Below are 22,219 nucleotides of genomic sequence, written 5' to 3'. Positions count from 1 at the left end.
ATCCATATAAAATTATTTAATTTTGTCATATTATATATGTATGATTTAATATGAGTATTTAGTTTCATTTTCATTTTTTAAATTTAAAATAATTAAAAATTATTATTTTCTCTAGTATATGACTGCATTGCCGCACCTCTCCGCCGAAATGCCTCCTCACAGTACATCAATAAGTCCGCAGCATACCTCTCCAGGTGGATATGGTATGGAAGTACCCCACGGACTCGGTTCTCCTGGAGTCAACGTACCAGAATACCCCTGGATGAAAGAAAAGAAAACTACAAGAAAAAATAGTCAACAAGGTAAGAGCTACAACAATTTATTCTACTAAGCTTTTAAGGGAGCCCCAACTTATTTCATATATTAATGGAATAAGTGATTGTAGAATAGAAGGACAATAACTATATGTATTATTTGTCTAAAAATAGAGCATAAAAAATGTGTTTTATTTTATAGAAATGAAAGGCTATAGCGTGCAGTTTTGTCAACGCCCACTTTGGTTCGCATGATTCAGAGCCATATTACTTTTAATGTCTTTTGGCATGCACCAGTTGGATCTACCAACTGATGCATGAAAGTCATCAAGAAACACGAAACCGATATAGATATTTCGAAACGTATATTATAAATTGAAAGGTATTTTATAACAGTTTATATATTTTAAGGTCCGAATTGTGTCAGTTTTAAACTATAGAAATGATGAGCTGGCTTGCAAAAAGTTGAGGTGGAAAGCTTTGTTGGTTTATTTGAATTTTGAATTTTCTTGGTAAGAGATGAGAATATTTTAAAGTTATCTTAGAAACTGCCACTTTTTCTGAAGTTGTCATATATTTCATAAAATACTAAAAAATAGGGAGCTTGGCTAAATGCACAAAGTTTTAAAATTATTATGAAATTTTAATAATTTCTTTTTTTTTGGCTTTTGATACTTTAAAAAAAAACAATTATTTTTTAAATATTATATACCATACCGTTTTTTTTCCAACATTTTAATTCTTCATCATCATTAACTTCCTATTTTTAATATAAAGAGTACATTGAATTGCCTTTTTCTTTGATCTGTAGTTGAAGTTTCAAAAATCATTCTATCAATCTATTTATTTATTTATCTTTCTATCAGTGTGTCACGTAAAAGAGTTAAAGTATATTGGTCAAATATCAACACTTTATTTATAAATTTGTCAATGCTATATATTAATATACTAGACTTAATGTAAAGATGTAAATACTCTATAGGAATTTTAAATAACTCAATATTCTCGCAGTAAGATCTCAAAATTAACAAAATATGTTTTCAAAAAGTTGAAGGACTCATCAAAGGCACCTCAAGGCTTTATATTAAAATTAAAAGGCAATAGCCCAAAAAAGCTTTAAAGTTAAAGCCACTTCTATAATGAGTTCTTATACGTATTTTACTTAATTTAAGAGCAATATGATATATAGAAAAAAATATCCTGTGATGTAATATAAATATTAAACTAAAACTAGTTATAAAAAGTAAAAAAGAAGAAGCTCACCATATATTATAAAAGTGATGAAACAAAGGAAGAAAATAAAAAAGTATATAATTTGGGAACTTCTTAAAAACAAAATAAATAGTAAAATCAGTCAGAACTAAGTTGTAGTGACCCATTTTCTTTAGTTTTTCAATTTTTTTTTTATTTTATAACATTAATATAGTTATTTAAATTACCTTGTATCCTACAATATCATTTTAAATGGGTTATCGTTTTATTTAGTTAAGTTTTATCGCGACTTAATAATTTTTGGATTTTTTATTTTAAGTATATTAATCCACTTAAAGATTAATACTCTAAAAAAATTGATAAACTTTTTGTTCTGAAAAACCAAACTTTGCTTTAAATAGTTTTTGCAGATTTTCCTTTTTTTTCCAAGGATTTTTTTAATATATGGTTGCATTTTTTTAACTAAAATCTTAGAAACTAAAAGAAAAATATTTTTTTGTCCCATTTAAAAAAAAAATTATTGAAACGCTATTTTCTCTTTTCCTTTTCCAATACCCATACAGTCAATAAATAAGTATCCAAGTACAACCAGAAACTATTGAAATCACTTTTCACTACAAAAAAATTAAATCAGCACTCACATATAGGGCATTAAAACTAATATATTTATACATTTGAACTAAAAACTGACGTTTTATTAGAGAATGTTTAAAATACAAAATCTTAAATTAGGCTGCATTAAGAGACATGAATTCCACAAAGAATAGAGTTATATATTTTTGCAGGATTATATATAAATGACCGTAGAAACAGGGCTATAAGTGATGTAATTTTCTTGAATGGCTTTCTTTTCCATAAACTAGTTGATTTTTAAATGTTGCCCAGACATATGGATTTGTCAAAATATTTACAACAACCACTGGAGGATTATATATGTGTGAGATGTTGTCAAATTTCCACAAATAAATATAAATAAATCTAACACAGTAGTACGAGTTATATCCGATCCCTGTGTCGTACTTCCAGTCACGAAAAATAAGTGTTTTTAAAAAAAGTCTTTAAATGATGCGCTTAAATTCAAGATGGCAGTAAAGTATGACACCTAAATTACGAGCATGACTACTTATATAATGAGTATGGTAACTTAATATTACTAATATCAATACTAATGTTTCCGCCTAGAAATTTTTGATTACGATTTTCAGGCATAGTAGTCGATTTGGTTAGATTTAAAGCAAAATTATGGGCTTATGACTTTTCTAGTATTTTAAGATAATAATTGTTTGCCATAGCCAAATGGTAATTTTTATTCTTTAAACGATAATAAACTTGTGTGTCGTCTGCATCTGCTTGTACTTGACAAAATTTAGGAGCATTTCAAATATCCGCAATACCTACATTTAAAAAAAAAAGCAATGGTCAGAGATTAGACCCTTGTGTAACGCTGGTTTAATATTGACTTCATTGTAATAGATACCGTTTAAACGGACTTTTTGGTTACGACTACGAATGGGATTTAACTAAGTTTATCGATTTTTGTTGAAATTTGTGGTAATTAGGTTTATCACATAGCAACTTTTAATTTATCATGTCAAACGCCCTGAAATAATTCAACAAAATTAACACACTGTTATCCCCCTGATCATGAGCAGCAATTATATTATCCATATCATTAATTGTAATCAAAATCAATCAATTAAAGTATCATTAATTTTAAAACATTTAAAATTTTATAATTTAGATGATTTGAACATTCATGACAGAAAATCTACATTAGTATTAAAAAAGTATGTCCAGAAAATATCCTTCAATATCTCCTTGAGACTAAAATTAATTTTGAAAAACAGAAATCTAGAAAAAATATAACATATAATAAATAGATAATACAATCAAAATATTAATAATTGAAAGTACCTTTAGTTTTCACACCTAATTTCTTAAAAACACGAAAGCATGTTTCAATTGCTCGGATCGTAGTTCTCCATCCTTCTCTGTCTTGACCTGCAAGAGAAGCTTCCTGAAGAGTGTAACCAATGATTTCTTTGATTTGATCCACCCATCGCGTCGGAGACCTTCCTCTTGATCGTTTACTATTGATCTTCCACTCCACAATAAGTTTTTCTAGCCCATTCGTTCTTCTTGAAATGTATCGAAAATGCCTTAGGTATGATTGGTTTATCTCGGTTGATAGTTAAAATTTTCTATGAATTTTCCAAAGCCTGGTTTTTGTAAAGCGAATCGTGACATTTCGTCATAGAACAGCCTATGACAAAATATAGTAATATATATAAATATATTAATAAGTAGTTTCTCCTGAAGAAGTCACTAAAATATATGACAAAATATTGAGAATAAACAAATGAGTTGTATTAGTCAAAGACCGCGACCTGATAATAAGTTTATATTTCTTTTCAAAGTATATAAAAATTTACATTTTAGAAAACATTTACTTGAATGATTAATGTCCTAAGATTAAATATGTAAGTAATAAAAAAAATATATATGGATTATTTTTTTTAAATGTAGATTTTAGAAAGGAAACATAATGGCAGTCTCTTATGTTATTTCTAATAACAAAACAATGTAAATTTTTTCGTCAAATAGGTATTTTCCGTCAAAGAAAACTCTGATACAGTTACAAAAAGTGATTTAATTGCACAAGGTACTAAAGTAATTAAAATACTTTACTTTTTGCAAAATGGAATATGGATTATAAGATATTGCTTTAAAAATATGTAAAATAATATTATTCACATGGCCAATGTTTAATAATGAACCAGCCCTGCATTAAAAAAACTAATATAAATAAGCGAAGAAAATTGCAAAATAAGAAAAACGTTCACAAGCCGTCACTGATAAAATCGTTCTTGTATATTGTATAATATCCAAACAGAAGTTTTTTTTGTCGATTTGTCGATACCGAAAAGGCAAAGTGCTGTGTCACGGTTCGCGCAAAACATGAGGATGAAAATGCAAGTTGTGGTGATTAGGCCTAATCCAGCTGACGGCTATAATTCGGTAGCTAAGTATCGATTGCTTTGATTAAGTTTTAAATCAGACGCTACTTGTTTTACGATCCAATTAACTGAGTCATCATGCATGACCTAATTAAACCACAAGATAAAATTTGATGTTTTTATTTCAATTAATTACTATTCATTAGTTGGAAAAAAATATTTTGACATAAAGAAGATAGTAGAAATTGTGTTTGTTAAATAGGCTGCCATTTTAATGAGGTTGACGTTTTATAATTATATAATCTAATGGGTATTATACCTTTTAATACGTCTTTAAGATATTATAAACGTGTGTTTATTTTAGTTGGATTTTATTTACTACCTAAATACAATAATCTAATTATACATTTTCAGTAAATTAACTTTACCTACTCTAATCCCACGTGTTAAAGTCATCGCTTTTTGTTTAAGGCAGATTTAAGGTTAAAAAGAGAGATTTGCTGATCTGAATAATGTAATAATAGTCCTAAGGTTGGGACTTGTATTGTGACACTTGATGAAGCAGTTGTATCACTTACAAAAACTCTTTATTTTTTTCTCGACACGTATTTCGAAACTCAAAAGGTTTTAATTTTCTCTTGAAGATGCTACGCAAATGATAATACACCGTGAACAAAACACATATCGAGAATAAAATAAAAAGTTTTCGTTAGTGATAAAACTGTTTTGTGATTTAAATATAATGAATTAACTAAACACTTTTGGCAAATTGATTTTATAGGCTGTAATCTCGTGTATTAAAGAAAGACTCATATGCTGATCTACTCAGATGCAAATATCTTAAGAAGATTTCCGGGTAAAAACAATATTCAACTTCAGGCACAAGATATGACAGTTAAAAAGCGATACTATATTTTTATTTGCCTAACATTAATTTTATATATGTGATATTTCATTTGACGATGACCATTCATCTAATTTTCTGTAGCCTGTAAAATTATTTTCTATATATTCTGACGTAGGTCTAAAAATGAATATCTGAAAAACAAAATATATGACAAATTTAGTTCCCAGTAACCAAATTTTTATTAGTGATGAGAAAGTAGCTCCGGTGAACAAGTATAATTATCATAGTTATGAAATCCAAATCTCAAGAGACATCTAAACATTAAAAATGAAAAGAAGAAAGGTCAATGCTCGGTGTTTTGCGATCATATAAGAAATGAATAACCAGTATCATTGATGCAGTTATCCAAATTCGTAGTGGCTGGACATATGGCACAAATGACGAACTCGGAAATTAGATGAAAAGGCTACTTAAGTGAAGACCACGCTTCAAATAAAAGAAGCAAAGAAAGACCTCCACGCGTTAGATGGACGATTTAAAGAAACGTGCAAGCAACTAGATACAAAGAGCTTAAGACAGAAAGGAATATTATGTTCAGCAGTTAACACAGATAGCTGGATGATAATGATCTGGACGTATTCACCTGTCAGCGTATGTTTTCTTTTCAAAACATTAACATTATTTTAACAATAGCTCATTGACACCATAATTAGTCCAAGCAAATTATCAGATTATCATTTTTCACAGGGACAAACGAAGCAGAGCTAGCCACTGAGAGCAGCGAGTAGAAGAACGTATCAATAAATATGGAAGATTCTCATTTCCAAGTTCTACTTAAACACATAATCCTTTCTTCGATGATCAGTGTTGGAAAGAGGCTGTACTTTGAAAATGTATTTGAAGTCCGTCTATTTTGTTGATATAAATACAATATGTATTACATTCTAGATAAACGAAATATTTCAGCAGTATTTCAAAATGGATAGAGCTAGACAGCAATACACACTCTTAAAAGTAAGCATAAAAAAATCATATCACGGTCCCTAAATAGTATTAAGTACCCTCATAGTTTTGAATGTACTGTTTAATGTACTTTTTAAGTTATGTGAATAAGAATGTGAGTAATTGACTCTAATTAGAATCTTAAGATTAGGCATTTTCATTTTATAAGTGAATGATGTGTGAATAATATTCTATGAAACTGATATTTAATGTTATTTTCTTTAGGCCACGCCATTCTAAAAAGAGGTCAACTCTATAGCATATTCTAAGGACCTAACCTCCCCGAGCAATTTTATCTTATCATTAAATCTGAAGGCATTATTATATTTAAATCTATGAGTAAAATTAATAAAAAAACAAGTAGAAGAGAGGCTTGTTTTTTATTATTTTAGCTTGAAGGGGGGCATTAAATGTACTCCGGAAGACACTATTATATCATTAAAAATATCACCACCAATCCTTAATACCTGGGTTTCTTCAGGGTTTTAGTAACGTAGCCATATTTCCTTAAATAAAAGTACAACATTAGACAAAATTAGTCTTATTTTTAATAGTAAATGGCTTTTATATTCAATTAAACCTTTTTTCATTATTTGAAAATCAATAACATAATTGTTATCAATTTTTTCTTTAATAATTTATTTTTAGTAACCCCGCACATTATCGATTTTGTACAAATCTATATAGTTTGTTTTCAACTTTTATGAGCAGTTCCTAAAAAAAACTGAAAAATATAACCCTCGTAATGTATTTATGTTTTGTATTTAAAAATACAAAAACAAGCACGTTAAACTGGACAAAATTAAATTATCTAAATCCCCAAACACACGGTGCGCTGACAATCAAACATACAAATGAACCTGTGGATTCGTATTATTAATTTACGACAGCGGACCATTATGGCTGCTGTTAATAGAATGATATCGCCCCCCGCCGCGACATTTTGTATCATTAGCACGGCTTTATGACAGCCTCTATTAAGTCGCATCCGACTAATTCTCAACTCGACGGCTCCTGTCGGCTTTAGTATTCGTTTTTGTGAATAAGTTTTTTTGATATGAAACGGTCTTCAAATTAAATTCCATAAAATGAATAGAATTTGAAAATAAGATATTTGAGAAAATAATAATTTCATTTATTAGCAATAATATATATATATATATATATATATATAAAATAATAATTCTGTTCACAAAGGCTTATCAAAATTCTTAATTATAACCAATAATTGTTTATACTAAAACCTAAATTCTCAAATCCTTTAAATTTAAACGAACTTCTAAGAGTTAGCAATATCTCAGGTAAACATATCTTATGTTTTTGGATAAACGTCTTTTAGATCTTTCGGAAAGTCAATAATGGTAATAGCTCAGAAATTTTATTTATGATGTTCTTAAAACAGTAAAGAGCTTCATAGTAAGTCATGCCAGCGTACCAATGGCATCTCTCTCCAAAATTATTAACTAAAATGTTATCATAACAAAGTATTAAGATAATGCCTTAATTTACGCTATTTGCATATTGTATATTACGTTATGCAGATATGCAGTTTATGTATGGTCATGCGTCTTGCAATACATTGGAAGCCAAAAGGTTGTATGTAGAAAGATTTTCTAATCGCACTATTCCAGAACTAAAGACATTTTAACGAATTGACCAACGTCTAAGGGAAACTGATACGCGATTCCACTCATTAAGGTGATATTATTGACTTTCTTTATTGTAATTTTAGGAAATTAATACTGGTCAGAGAAGAACAGTATGTACGGTATAATTGGAGGTAGATATTTTGGATGTTGTAGCTAATATTCCTTCAAAAAGCACTCGAAAATAAGTCGCTTAACTTAATACACCAATAACAATAATACATAAAGTACTTCAAGAACAGCTGTTACAACCATATCCTCTACAAAAAGTGTATGACCTAATTCCCGGAAGATTTTCCTCATAGAATACAGTTCGCGCTGGCTATTAGATCAGCAGCGAAGTAATCCAAACTTGGTATTGTAAACTTACATAACTCGCATCTATGGGCTGATGAAAATCCTTATGACACTGTTGTTTCTCATCATCAACATCAGTATCAATCAATTAATATCTGGACAGGAATCATTGGCAATTTTTTAATTAGGCCATTCGTATTACCGTCACGATTGAATGGAAAACTTTTATGGAGTTCCTTTAGAACAATCTTCTGGATTTAATAGAGCATTTGCCACTTGCGATCCGACGAAACATGTATTTTATGCATGATGGAGCACCATCTCATTTCAGCGTTGCTGTAAGGAACTACCTGAATAACGTTTTTTAAAACCGGTCGATAGGTAGAGGAGTATACATTGTCTGGCCTCCTGGGTCTCCCGATCTAACGCCATTAAATTTTTACTGTGGTTACCTCAAAACCTTGGTCTATTCAACTCCTGTCAATATTCGGGAGGACCTTTTACAGAGAATCAGGATTCATTGTGACGTGAGAAGGAATAATCCAGGATTGTTGTGAAAAATACAGCAGTCCACGATTCGTCGACCCGCGAGTGCATCAGATGTCCCATGTTGAACCTACGTCTGATGTTTTTAATTAATTGTTTCAAATTATTAGTTTCTTTATTTATTACATTCTTTTTTCAGGTTGTTTTTTCGTTTCAAGAAAAACATATGTTTTCATTTTTTTAAACAATTTCGTTAAGGTGTCTTTCTAAAAACCTCACTACATTTTTTAAAACATTTAGGTACTTTTTCAGATTAAACAATTTAAAATAGAACTTCTTTGTTGTTTGAATACCTGTTACATTAAAAACGAACAAGTACTTTTTCTTTAGTTTTAGGTTCAAGCTTTTCATATTTATTATTTCAAAATCTTTATCATACATGGTGTTAAAAATTTAAGTATTATAACATACATCCTAGTCCGCTTCTGGTTAAATAAACAAGGTAAATGTGTTTTAAAGGCTTCATTTTAAAAGGTCCTTAGTAGTGTTGATCACGTAAAATTTTTATTAAATTACAGCAAATACTTCAAAAATTATTCAAGAAAAACCTATTTCCAGTGGCGTCTTTAAGGGACTGTGTCTTCGTAGGGAGGGCCTATAGAAATTTTTTTAGAGGAAAGTTTTATATTATTTTTTTTATTTTCTGCTTGAATCCGAGAGATTTTCCATATTTTCCGGGACACCCTGTATACGATCAATTTTTTTTGACAAGAATGAGTTATTTCTTTGGCATTTGAAGAAATAATTTGTACTCATAGGATTAATGGCCATTTCTACGAAAATATCCTGAAATATTTAACGACAATTGTAGTGGGTTCATGAAAGTTCATGAGGGTTCATGGGATTTTACCTGAACTAAAGAATCAACTGGGTTCCTTAGATTGACCCTATTGACTCTAGACCGTCCAGGATAATTGTTGCTGGTAATATAATAATTATTTGTTTTAGCTTAGTAGACATAGTGTTTGTAGATTAGTTTCTATATATATTTTAAAATATGGTATGTATGTATTTTAATTAAGTATGAGATTCTTTTTTAGACTCTCTTAAATTTAAGAAAGTTTATTGTAGCTCCTCTAAACTACATTTAAATCTTTTTGTATTTAGAGCTTTTAAGGCATGAGACCCACTCTTTCATGTATTTGATTGATTCTAATATATCTACTATCCAATCTAAATATTAAAATGTAAATATTAAACTGATATAAATGTATATGTATATAAAATTTTATTTTACACTGTGAACGCTTTTCTTAAAAAATTGAAATATTTTGAAATTCAAGTTCAAATTCAAATATTTTTTTATTGCCCAAAAAAACAGATTATAAAAAACATATATTTGACGAGAAATAAGGAGATCATTGCTATTATAAAATCAATACATAGTTAGGTAACTACAATGCAATTTGTACACTTGTGTCATATTACCCTTAAAAAAAAACAATTAATAAGTTACTAACATATTATTACTCACTTAAATTTTTAACTTTATCACTAAAGTTCATACCCATATTTTTTACAGACATAATAAACGAGGGTGGTCCCAGAAGTACCCGACCCAAGAAAGAAAACACGAAAATTTTGGAAAAAAATGTATTTATTTTTCAACATAATCTCCTTTCAGCTCTATACACTTTTTCCAGCGATGTTTTATAAGTTCGATACCCTTTTTATAATAAGAACTGTCTTGCGCCTCGAAATAGCCATTAACTGCAGACATCACTTCTTCATCGTTGGAAAATGTTTGACCACTGAGCCAGTTTTTTAAGTTTGGAAACAGAAAATAATCTGAGGGGTTAAATCTGGTGAATTGGGTGCATGAGGTAGCAATTCAAACTTTAATTCGTTAATTTTGGCCATTGCAATAACGGATTTGTGAGCTGGTGCATTGTCTTGAGGAAAACAACACTTTCTTCTTAATTAAATGCGGCATGCGGCAATAAGTTCGCATAATACCCGCCATTGAGAGTTTTACCATTTTCAAGATAGTCAATGAAAATTATCCCTCGCGCATCTCAAAAAAACCGACGCCATGACCTTACCTGCAGATGAAACGGTTTTTGCCTTCTTTGGAGCCGGTTCTCCCTTTTAAGTCCATTGTTTTGATTGTTCTTTTGTCTTAGGTGTGAAGTGATGGACCCATGATTCATCCATGGTTATGAAACGACGCAAAAATTCTGCTTTGTTGCTATTAAATTTCGCCAAACACTCAATTGAAACATCTTCACGACACTGTTTTTGCTCGAGTGTGAGAAAACGCGGCACCCAGCTTTCTCATGTCAAAATTTTCAGTTAATGCGATGTACCGCACTTTTTGAAATGCCTACTATGTCCGCTAGCTCATGCACTTTCAGTCGACGATCATCCAGTACCACTTTGTGAATTTTCTTTAAAATTTCTGGAGTCGTCAGCTCATTTGGTCGACCACTGCGATGCTCGTCTTGGCAGCTCGTACGACCTCGTTTAAACTCTGCTACCCAATATTTTACTGTTGTTAACGAAGGAGCAGACTCACCCAGAGTAGAATCCAGTTCAGCTTTTATATTGGTTGGGCTGAGGCCTTTCAAATAAAAGTATTGTATCACATAACGATGACCAATTTTCTCCATTTTCACAAATTTACTGAAAACGTTCACTATTGATGGCTGCCAAACAAATACTAAACAACGTGGCGTCTTCAAACTTGAAACATATGCTTTATAGATTGTATACTTTCTAATACACTGATATTTTTCATACTACTAACGACATCTCTAGGTCAGGCCGGGTACTTCTAGGCTTACGCAGGAATACATACTTTAATTAAAAGAGAGCAACATAGGAGAGACCTTAAGGCGAAAAAGTCGGCAATAAATAATAAACAATAGCTGAAAATTTAATTAACCAGATCTTAAATAAAATAGAGCAATACGCAGGCGACAATCAGTGTGATGAACTTATACCCAACAAAAAAACTTTCGAAATGTTCTGAATTATTATTACTAATTCTACTTTAATTAGTTTCACAAATTTGTTTATGTTTAGTTCCTTAAGTTTATCCGGTATTTTGTTTCACGATTTAATGCCTATAAAACTAAATTATTTTTGAAAGCTTGTTGTTTTATTTTATGGTTTAGAAAATATACTGATATTACAAGTGTTATGTATGTGCTGGTTATAATAAAAGAATTCACGCAAATATGGTGGTTAACCTGTTTTTGAGATTTTTATTACTTATGGACAAAGTGGATAGTCTATTTAAATATGGGGTAATATGATCTCTATACGTAAAATGAGAATCACAAAAAAGCATTTTGCAACTTTTGAATTGATTTTACCAAATTTAATATGAAGTAACCACCATAAACAACGTCACCATAGCATAGTATAGTCTAAAAGAGATAAAACCAAGCTATTACAGAGAAAGTATTTTGCTTTAAGAGGTATGCACTTTTCGATATTCTATTGAGAGTTTGAAATCCAGAAAAATACCAAGATCTTTAATTTTGTTAATAATTGTCAATAATAGGTTATTAATTTTTACAGCAAAATTCCCAGAGATTATATTAGGCTTTGATGCAACAAAAAAGATAACACATGATTCAGACGCGTTTAGTTCTAGATTGTGATTTTCTGCATATTAATGGTGTTTTAATAAGAGCGCGAAATTTCAGTATTCAATAAAACATGTTTTTTTTGTAGCAAAGTAATGAAATATTTATTGATTTGGAAAATATCATGAAACCGCCACGGCTTCGCTGGTGGATGCGTACCCTTTTGACGAAATTTTCAGTAACGTTATTGTATAGATGTGGTGGTATTTCATTGATACAGCATCTAATTTCGCCTTTCAATATTTCGATGGTTGCAGGCTTATTGGCATAAACCTGTGACTTTAGATAACCCCACAGCCAGAAGTCTAAAGGCGTTAAATCGCAAGAGCATGGAGGCCACTTTTGGTCACTAAAACGGGAAATTGCACGACCAGGAGCAAACTCGTGCAAGATCGTCGATGTTTCACGGGAGGTATGACATGTGTTACCGACCTGCTCAAACAAAATGTCAAAATCAATAGCTTCCAAAGGAACAAGAAACTGTGCCTCATATCATGTACGATAACGTTTGCCATTCAACGTTACCTTTTTCTTTTTCGAAGAAAAACGGTCCAATTATTCGTCTAGCTAGACCATAAGGCCCACCCGTGACATGTTGCGGAGGCATTGCTTTCTGATAAATAATTGGTGGATTTTTTAAGCCCTAAATGCGACAGTTTGTCTATTAATGAACCTATTGAATCCAGTGAAATCAGGCCTCAAAATCAGCAGCTTGCTCAAGGATTGGTGAAGTCTCTTGGCTGTTCAGGGTCGGCTGATAGAAGTTATTGAGTCAGTTGCATTTTGTAGACATGCAGCTCTAAATCTTTAGTAAGAATTCGCTGGAGACTGCCTGTTCAATATCCAATACTTGGACCCGATGACGAATTGACGTCGCTGGCCTTTCTGTCACATTTTCACAAACTGCCGTGATGTTTTTGTTTTGAACGATCTTTATGAGCTCGTATCGCGTGTTTACATTACTATCCGAACCAGTACTTTTAATTTTTTTGATTATGCTTTTCAAATTAGATGACTTGGGAACATTTTTACGAACAAACATTGAAAGCACTGTACAAATATTGTCAATTTAACTTTCACAATTTTGATAATAATTTTTGACAATCTTGACGCATTGTTCTACTGCAAAATGCTCCATGTTTTAGAACTCCCATCTATGTCAACTTTCGTTTTGTCAAGTCATAATGTATGACTATGAAATATGGCGTGCATTTCAAATCAAGGTTAGAATTATTTTCTGCGATTTGCAATTTACATTTAGAAAAAATAAATAAATATGTAACTCATCTTAAATAAGCATGTATATCTGCAATATAAATTGTAAACAACAAGGGACCTAATATGAATCCTTGGGATATGCCATAAGATATTTGCAAATACTGTGATTTAGTTAAACGAGGTTTATTGTTTTTTATTGCAGCACAGTGAGAGTGATTCTTAGGATGTGATAGAAAAAAATGGAGTAAAGCTTTTGAAAGACTAACGTGTTTAAGTTTAGCAAGAAGCATTTTGTGATTAATGGTATCAAAGGCTTTGCTAAAGTCTAAGAAACCCAAACATGTAATATTTTTAATATCCTTACTTTTTCTAATATCATTTATCGAGTTAGCAAGACCAGTGGACCAGTGCTAAAATTGTTTCTAAATCCTGATTGGCAATCTGGTATAATGTGTAAAGAAATACAAAAAGGAAGTAGTTGGTCCTATGGATATGTCTTTCTAAAATTTTAGACACTACTCGTGGAATGCTTATTTTGTCGAAACTTAAGGGATTTGATACTTAAGGTAAAAAAATGGTAAACAAAGTTTTAGGTGTTTTAATAAAAGGCAGTCTTCACCTTCGGCGTTGGTATTTACAATTCTTAAAATAGATAATTGATGAATACATTAGAGAAGAGTTGTTCCAGTGGTATTCAAGTGGTGTCCGCTGTATTATTGCACTCAGCATAATATCTACTTATGGCAGATGGATCAGCTACCTTAGAAGGTAACTTTTCATATGACCAAAATTGCTTGCCTTTTTTATGTGTTCTTTTCGCGAATTTATGCGTGTTTAGGATAGTTTTTAAGTTCGCGATAGTATCGAAGTAAAGCGTCAATTTCTTGAAAAGAATGATTGATATATATACGAAATATTCTTGCTGCTTAATGATATAATCTTAAAACGTACGCAACCCAAATCTACTAGGGCCCATGCAAATCAAATGATTTGACTACTTTATTATTTCTCCAACTTAATAAATAAATTCGAAATGCTCTAGTAATACATCCTGTGTATGTCCAACACCAATTGTCTCGGTTCCCATCAGCTGTACCCCGACAAATCGCTTATCAAACAAACGAAACAAATAGGGCAAAATAGTATCGTAAGAATGTTATCAAGACGTCGGGCATTAATGACGTGCTTAACAGCAAGAAAGATGGAGTGGCTCTTGTCAGTGGCTCACCCCAAACGAAGTCCGGGATAAGGGCGCTATAACTCACGCAATTTCTCTGCCTAAACATTTATAGTGGACAAGTAAATTCGGTTAACCAACGATTTGTAGCCGCTTTAGGGATAATATACTGTATTTATTGATTATATGGTAGTAATAATAATTAACATGATTTAAAGGTTTGAGTCACTATTTAATAAAGATTTTTTAAATTATGAAAAGGGTTAAATCTAAACTTGGTTTATGTTGATCAGAAAAAAATTAAACTATATAAATTCTGTTTTCTCATAAAATATTTGGCGTTACTAGCATTGGACGTGATTATTAAACTGATTAGTTATATTTTATTCATCGAGTATTGTTAACTCGAATGATGAAGTGCATTCTTAGACAAATCAAGAAATATATAAAATGAAATGCAAACACATATCTAAGAATGTAATAAACAAAACTAACAGTGCAACTATAAATAAATAGAATAGATAGATAGAATACAAGGCATAAAATAATTAGGTCACATAAGGTCAGCAAAGTTGGACCGGAGGTACTTCTCAAATAAGTAAAAGGCATTTTTAGTTAGGTACTCCTTAAAAACAAAAATAGGTAGATTCTTCAGAAAAACTGAGCTCCATAGTAAGATGTGCTTATACGGGATCTATAAAGCCTCCCATACTGCGGTACTAAGAAGCCATTGTTCCTTGTATAGTGTGAGTGAATATCAGCATGGGTCATAAGTTTTTCAGGATTCTCCCTGACAAATAGGAGATATAGGAGAATATAGGCACAAGGCGGGGTCAGAATTATTAGTTTTCTGAAATGTAAGCTGAAGTACTCTCTATAGTTCAGATAAGCAGTTACTATTAAACATCTGCGTTGTAATACAAATATTTTGAAGATATGAGCAGAGTGACCCCAATTAAACAAACAGTACGTCGGTACAGAGCGGAAGTATCCAAAATATGCAAGCCTGAGCACGCAAGCCGAAACTGAGGTGTACATATTTCGCATTAGGAATATACATCTTGATAACTCAGACGAGAGTTTCCCAAGATAGAACTTCCAGGTTAATCCTGAATTCAGTGACCTCAAGGAAAGTCACAACTTTATCCAGAGACTGTTGACCATGAATACAATCTTTAATTTGTCGATTTTTTCATGTTTCTCTTCCTCGTCTTTGTTATAAAAGCAAATCATTTCTGTTTCTCTCTTTTCTTTCCTTCGGGGTTTTACTGGATTCTTCTTCGTCAATGGGTTGAGGCATTTTGGCTGTGGGTGTCCAAGGGAATGACCATCGAACTTTTTGTTTAGGTAAAGGCGAACCACTGTGTGCGATAGACGTTGCTTCACGGATTGCTGCACCACCTTTAAGTTGTTGACTTGGACTTTGATCACCAGAACCCTCGACAATTTTCCTTCTAGCAAAAAGACTCCCAGGAGAAAAATGATCTTGAGATTCTGGTCTTAACTGGCACGATATTGGTTGTCCCACGATTTTTCCCTTCTGCACAATACAAATTAACAAAAGCCAACCCGTACTGGACATGCTTATTAAATTGAATGCAAACAATTTTCACCCTATCTCACTTTTCATCCCTTACCCCTTCTAAAAAATCTCCTCGTTTAAACATTCTCACTTTATTAACGTTCTCGGTTTGTCGAGATTCCAAAGGGGTCATAAACGAGAACATGACAAGTAACACTTTGTGCTCCTTCAGAGTGCTGGATCTTGATACCAGGACTTCAATGTATGCGGAATTTTTATTTACAATATCAAGGGCGTTGATTTGATATGAATGGTCTAATTGCAAGAATACAGAAGCATTTTTTTCTTCTGCTGTTTTACATTTTCACTTTTTGGATGGGTTTTTAGATAGCAGGTTTAATATTAAAAGCAATAACGATAGTTTATGACCCCTTTGGAACTTCCAGGTCAATCCCGAATCCAAAATGACCCCAAGGAAAGACAACTTTATCCAGAGACTCTTGACCATGACTACAATCTTTAAGACATAAAATTATCTTCTTGGATTTGTTCTGATTTAAGTATAATCGATTTGATATCGCCCACTTCCCCAGGTGACTGCATGACTGATTAGCTGCAGTATCCAGGCCGGATAATCTGCTATCAGCAATCAAGGATGTTGTTTCATCAGCATAAAAATAAAATACAGACCCAGGATGATAGCTGGGAAGGTCATTGATACACCAGAAAGAGAGTGGGCTCAAGAACACAGTTCTGGAGCAAGCCATGAGTTATCAGTAAACTCTGAGTACTAAACTAAACTACTACTTCCAAAATAGATATATTGGTTCCTGCCTGTTAATTAGAACTGGAACAAGTTAATACTTAAATTGTCAAATCTATGAAAGATGAGCTTTTAATCGAGTATACTATGCTCAACACACTCGGAAGCTTTTGACAAATCATAAAATGTTGCCTGAGAGTAGAAACTGCACTGAAAACCCTCCAGAATCTTGTCACATAATCTTTAGGTCCCTGACCGCTGTATCCGTTAAAACAATGAAGTTTGGTCAAAGTAATTTTCCATTTGATTTTTTAGTCAGGTCTCAAAGATTTGACCAAGAAGTGGAATTTAAAAAATGACTTCAAACTATTGAATATACGTTTTGAACTCTCGAAAGCACTAGCTTAGCTTACGATGGTAACAACCTTGGATCTTTCGGCCGAGTAGCAAAAGCAGCTTCCCACTGACTAAAAAATTTTAAAGTTACTTTTAGGTTTGTTATGGGAGGGGCACCTTTTGTCAATATCTCAACATTAACAATATCTAACTTGTGCAGTCTATGGATATCTTAAGTACGTCACCTGACATCAAATCTGTACATGCCAGTAGCTACAATAAAACTAATATTGCTATTGTTTCCTATTAAAAAACTTAATTTTGTGCTGATGGCAATTGGTTAAAGTTGACAGTATTTTGTGATATTGTGTAGTTTTTATATGGGCTAAATTTTAGTTAAAGTCTATTACCAGTCGATATCTTAATGAGTTTTAGTCATTTAATAATGTTTTGATCTTTAATATAATATACTCTGGTGATCAATCTTCCTTCACGAGAGCAGATGTCTTAATTTAGTAGATTACGAACTTTAATCAATGAAAGTGCCAGTGAATGTTTTCTTTTCTGGAACCTCCAATTCTGGAAACTTTTTTGCAATGACCAAAGTCCTGGTTTATTTATTTTCAATGTCAGCTACTCCATATTTTACGTTTTAAATACCACTTGGTTGAGCGACACGATAAGTGATGAGGTTTTAGCTATTTACGGTTTTAAATTTTATGGGAAGGATCGCAGATCTCGGGGAGGGGAAGTAGGCATATACATAAGAGACGACCTTTCAGCGGTACCAATTGATACTGTATCTGTAGAAATCTTTGAGCAATTTTGGGTGATGGTCAGAGTGGGAGGGATAAATGTTGCTATTAGTAATTTTTACCGTCCGTCTAAAACTAATTTATTAGATGGTATCACGGCATTTGAACGGACTATTGCTGCAGTTATTCCTCTGTGTGATGAGTTAGTGTGTATGAGTGATATGAACGTCGATTTTTTGACTTGTAATAGTTCAACTAGTACTCTTGATATCTTTTTTAATCTTTTTTCTCTCTCGCAAATCGTAAAAGATTCAACGCGACTCTCTAAAACTAATTGTACTTTGCTCGATTATTTTATTCTATCTGATGTTAATATGATGCACGGTGACATCAAACATCATGATATGCATGAGTTAACAGACCACCAGCTTATCGTGTGAACTCTTATGTAGTATAACTAGCAGGAAACCTAAATTTGTTGTATTTAGGAGTTTTAAATATTTTGATTTTGAGGCGTTTAACTCTGACTTGATAAACACTAGGTGTGGATAGATTTTTGATCTTGCTTGTATAAATGAAAAAGCACAGTTTATGACAGACACAATATTGGCGTTATTTAATTGCCACGCACCTATTCAAAAGGTATGTATGACAAAACCAAAGGCACCATGGTTTACGGATATATTAAAAATTATGAAAAGGGAGCAAAATAAAACATTATCTAAATATAAGCGAACAAAAAAACTAGAGAATTGGCAAGCTTATAAAGAAATCAGGAACTATTTTACAAATGCTGTTCGAAAAGAGAAAATGGCCTATTGACAATTTGTAGCACGAAATAATAGTAGTAAAGATACATGGAAAGCTCTAGATGATCTTAATATTTATGGAAAACAAAAACACAATATAACAATACCAAATCATTTAAGGAATCCCGAAGATATAGACAATTTTTTTATATAATCAATTGATGCTTTAGCGTTAGATCATCACTGACGTTTGTATAAATAAATATAAACAGGTACATCCAACAAGCAGTTTTCAGTTTACACCGTGTTTAGAAATTGATGTATTAAATGCAATTTCTACTATTAAATCAAATGCCTGTGGGTCGGATAGTATAACGATCCAAATGATTAAACTTTGCTGCTCGGTTATAGTCCCTTTTCTTACACATCTATTTAATGAATGCCTTCTGTGTGGCCAATTCCCTGATCTGTGGAAATCATATGTGGTTCTTCCTTTGCACAAAAATAATAAACTAGTAACTTTTAGTGACTTACGACCTATAAATTTGTTATGTGTGTGCTTTAAGATCCTGGAAAAACTAATTTACGCCCAAGTGACTACTTATCTAAAGCACTACTCTCTCCTTAGCCCTAATCAATCAGGCTTTCGTAAAGGCTTTAGTACAACATCTATTTTATTGCGCGTCCTAGACGACATATATGAAGCAGCTGATAAGGGTTGCAGCTGTACTGGTTCTGCTTGATTACAGCACGGCTTTTGACACAATAGGTCACAAGGTTCTGTGCGCTAAGTTGAGTTCTTTGGGATTTTCTCTTTTGTCCATTCGTTTTTTTGAGAGCCACCTATTAGGTAGAACTCAATCAGTGGGTTTTGAGGATAAGGAATCATCTTTGAGGCCTTTATCTAAAAGCGTGCCACAGGGATCCATTTTGGGACCCTTGCTGTTTGTTATTTATACGTGTGACAAGGATTCTATTGTCAATAATTGTATAATTCAACGATACGCGGATGACACCCAAATATATACCAGTTTTTCTAAAGCAAATGCGGACGAAGCTGTTCTTCGATTGAATGAGTGTTTAAAGTCAGTAGTTGAATATATTAAATATATTGGGTTGCGACTGAATCCGTCGTAATATACATTGATCCTGATCATGAGTGGGCAACGAATAATTTGGCTGTTCATGTATCCCAAATTCCAATCCCGATCGTGAGAGAATGTAAGAATCTCGGCATCATAATTGATTCTAAGTTACGATTTCGCAGCCAATTGGCAAGGGTCCTTCAAAGGTCGTATATGTCAGTGCGGAATCTGTACAAAAGTAAAGATATACTCGAACTGCCGTTGAGAAAGGTTTTATGCGAAACATTGGGTCTCTCTCATACTGCTTATTGTAATTTTGTGTGTAGCTGAGCCCTGGATGTAACATCAAAAAAAAGATTCATGTATGCTTGCAGAATTCATGTATACGTTTTATTTACAATTTAAGGGCCTGTGATCACGTCAGATACAAGTTACCTGCACTGAAGTGGTTAAATATGCAGGATCGAGAGACGGTACACTTCGCATGCTTTCTTCATAGAATCATCTCTAGTGGAGCATCTGAGTATCTTAGAGATTGTTTAACTTTTAGATTCTCCATTCATGATCGCATCACACGTCAAAATACCCTTTTAAATATACCAAAGCATCGCACGGCTATGTTTCGACGTAACTTTTCGTTTCTTGCTTCAAAAGTATACAACAATTTGTTGCATAATAACCTTCGAAATTGTAGTTTGTCAACTTTTAACAAAAAGGGTTTATGCTGTGTAAATATAGGTCTACACCAGAGTTGTGTGAACATTTAGATATATTTGGATTGAATTTTGTAAATTTCTCATTATCATAATTATTGTTACTACTTAGGACTGTTTATACCATGTAGTTTATAATATTATATATTGCTGATTTCTGTATGCTCTGTTAAGCAAACAGCTTTGGCTGCCCTTCGCCGAGTTTAATAAAAAGTCGTTTATTATTATTTATTATTATTATTATTTGGCGCATTGAGATGAGTTAAGATTTTATTGGTATATGCTCATTAAATATTCCTTCTTTTTTTGCAACCATCGTGATGTGGCTTCTTTGTGGGCAAAACATAAGTTTAAATGCATTTTTGCTCAGTTTTTATGTTCTAAGTTATTAAATTTGCGCCGTGCTTGCAGCATCATCATTAGATCGTGTTGTGTTCTCTGCTCTGGAACCTTAATCCCTTCATTTAAGTTTTTGAATTTTTTTATCTTATATTCTGTTGTTTAAATATACGCTCTCTAACTAATCCATTACTTTCTCAACCAAGGCTAAAAAACTTGTATTGTAATACCGCTAATGAGGCAAAATGAACAGAATACTAAATAGTAGTAATATGTTCAATCACAATCGCTAGCGTTAGCCGAATCGAAATAAATTTATTTTTTTTTTAATTTTCAAAAAAATTAATAAATTAATCAAATTTAGCCGCATGTTTTTTTCTTGAAGTTTTGTTTTTATTTCTGTTCAGTTTTTTATATTCGTGTAAAAATTCGCGGTTAATAACATATTTATTCCAGTTGCAAAAGTTAAAGAGTTAAGATACATTCGCTATGTGAGGTTAAAACACCAACTTATCTTAGATTTGTCTAAACATCGATAAATCTACTCATCTGTAAAGAATTATGATTTTCTTACATTTCGCATTAAAAAATTTTGAAACACAAAAAATCACCAGAGTAAAATAAAATTTTCACTATAATATTTACCTTAGCCTTGGACTTAAACTTAAAACCTTAGTTCACATACAACCAGTTAGTTTTTAGAAGTTTATGATGACAATGACTTTTATATTGTCTACCAATGCCAATGCGAATTGTTAATGTCTCGTTTATAGTTTTTTATTATTTTTAGATAAGTATGCTAGTTTTCCTTTGTTTTAAACCTTTGTACATGTGTTCATGTATTTTGCGTTCTTTTTTATGTGGTGTGTTTTTGGATGTATTCTTTGACAAAGCAGTTTAACAGACCGAAAGCACTTAGTGGGTTTTAATTAAAAATTACATTGACATACAAAACATGTTCTTATTTAAAAGTCTAGTTATCGACTTATTTTACTACGTATTTAAAAGCTATTATATATATGTATATATCTTTCGAACAACCTACGTCTTATAGCAACTTTATTTAAACCGAAACGTTTATTTCCTTTTAAGACCCAAAAAAGACCCATTAATAATTAAAAATTGCAGCTCACCTATATAAATAAGGGAGCCGCGCGGTTTCTGGACGTCTTAACGGAACACTGCTCCGAAATTATTGCCATTGCCGC

The 22,219-nt window shown here is 32.0% G+C and overlaps 1 protein-coding gene across 3 annotated transcripts in view; it reads left to right on the top strand.

Annotated features, from left to right (window-relative positions):
• LOC126736832 (homeotic protein proboscipedia) overlaps positions 1 to 22,219 on the top strand; it is a 232,748-nt gene that overhangs the window by 116,144 nt on the left and 94,385 nt on the right. For all 3 annotated transcript variants that reach the window (XM_050441382.1, XM_050441381.1, XM_050441380.1), the window contains exon 3: positions 116 to 302. In XM_050441382.1, coding sequence (XP_050297339.1) covers positions 116 to 302 — 187 coding nt within the window. The remainder of the gene's footprint in view (positions 1 to 115; positions 303 to 22,219) is intronic.

Source organism: Anthonomus grandis, chromosome 5 (genome assembly GCF_022605725.1).
Source record: "Anthonomus grandis grandis chromosome 5, icAntGran1.3, whole genome shotgun sequence".
In the NCBI taxonomy this organism is placed as follows: domain Eukaryota; kingdom Metazoa; phylum Arthropoda; class Insecta; order Coleoptera; family Curculionidae; genus Anthonomus; species Anthonomus grandis.
Note: the sequence above shows the minus strand (reverse complement) of the source record. Positions and strands in the feature narration are given on the sequence as shown.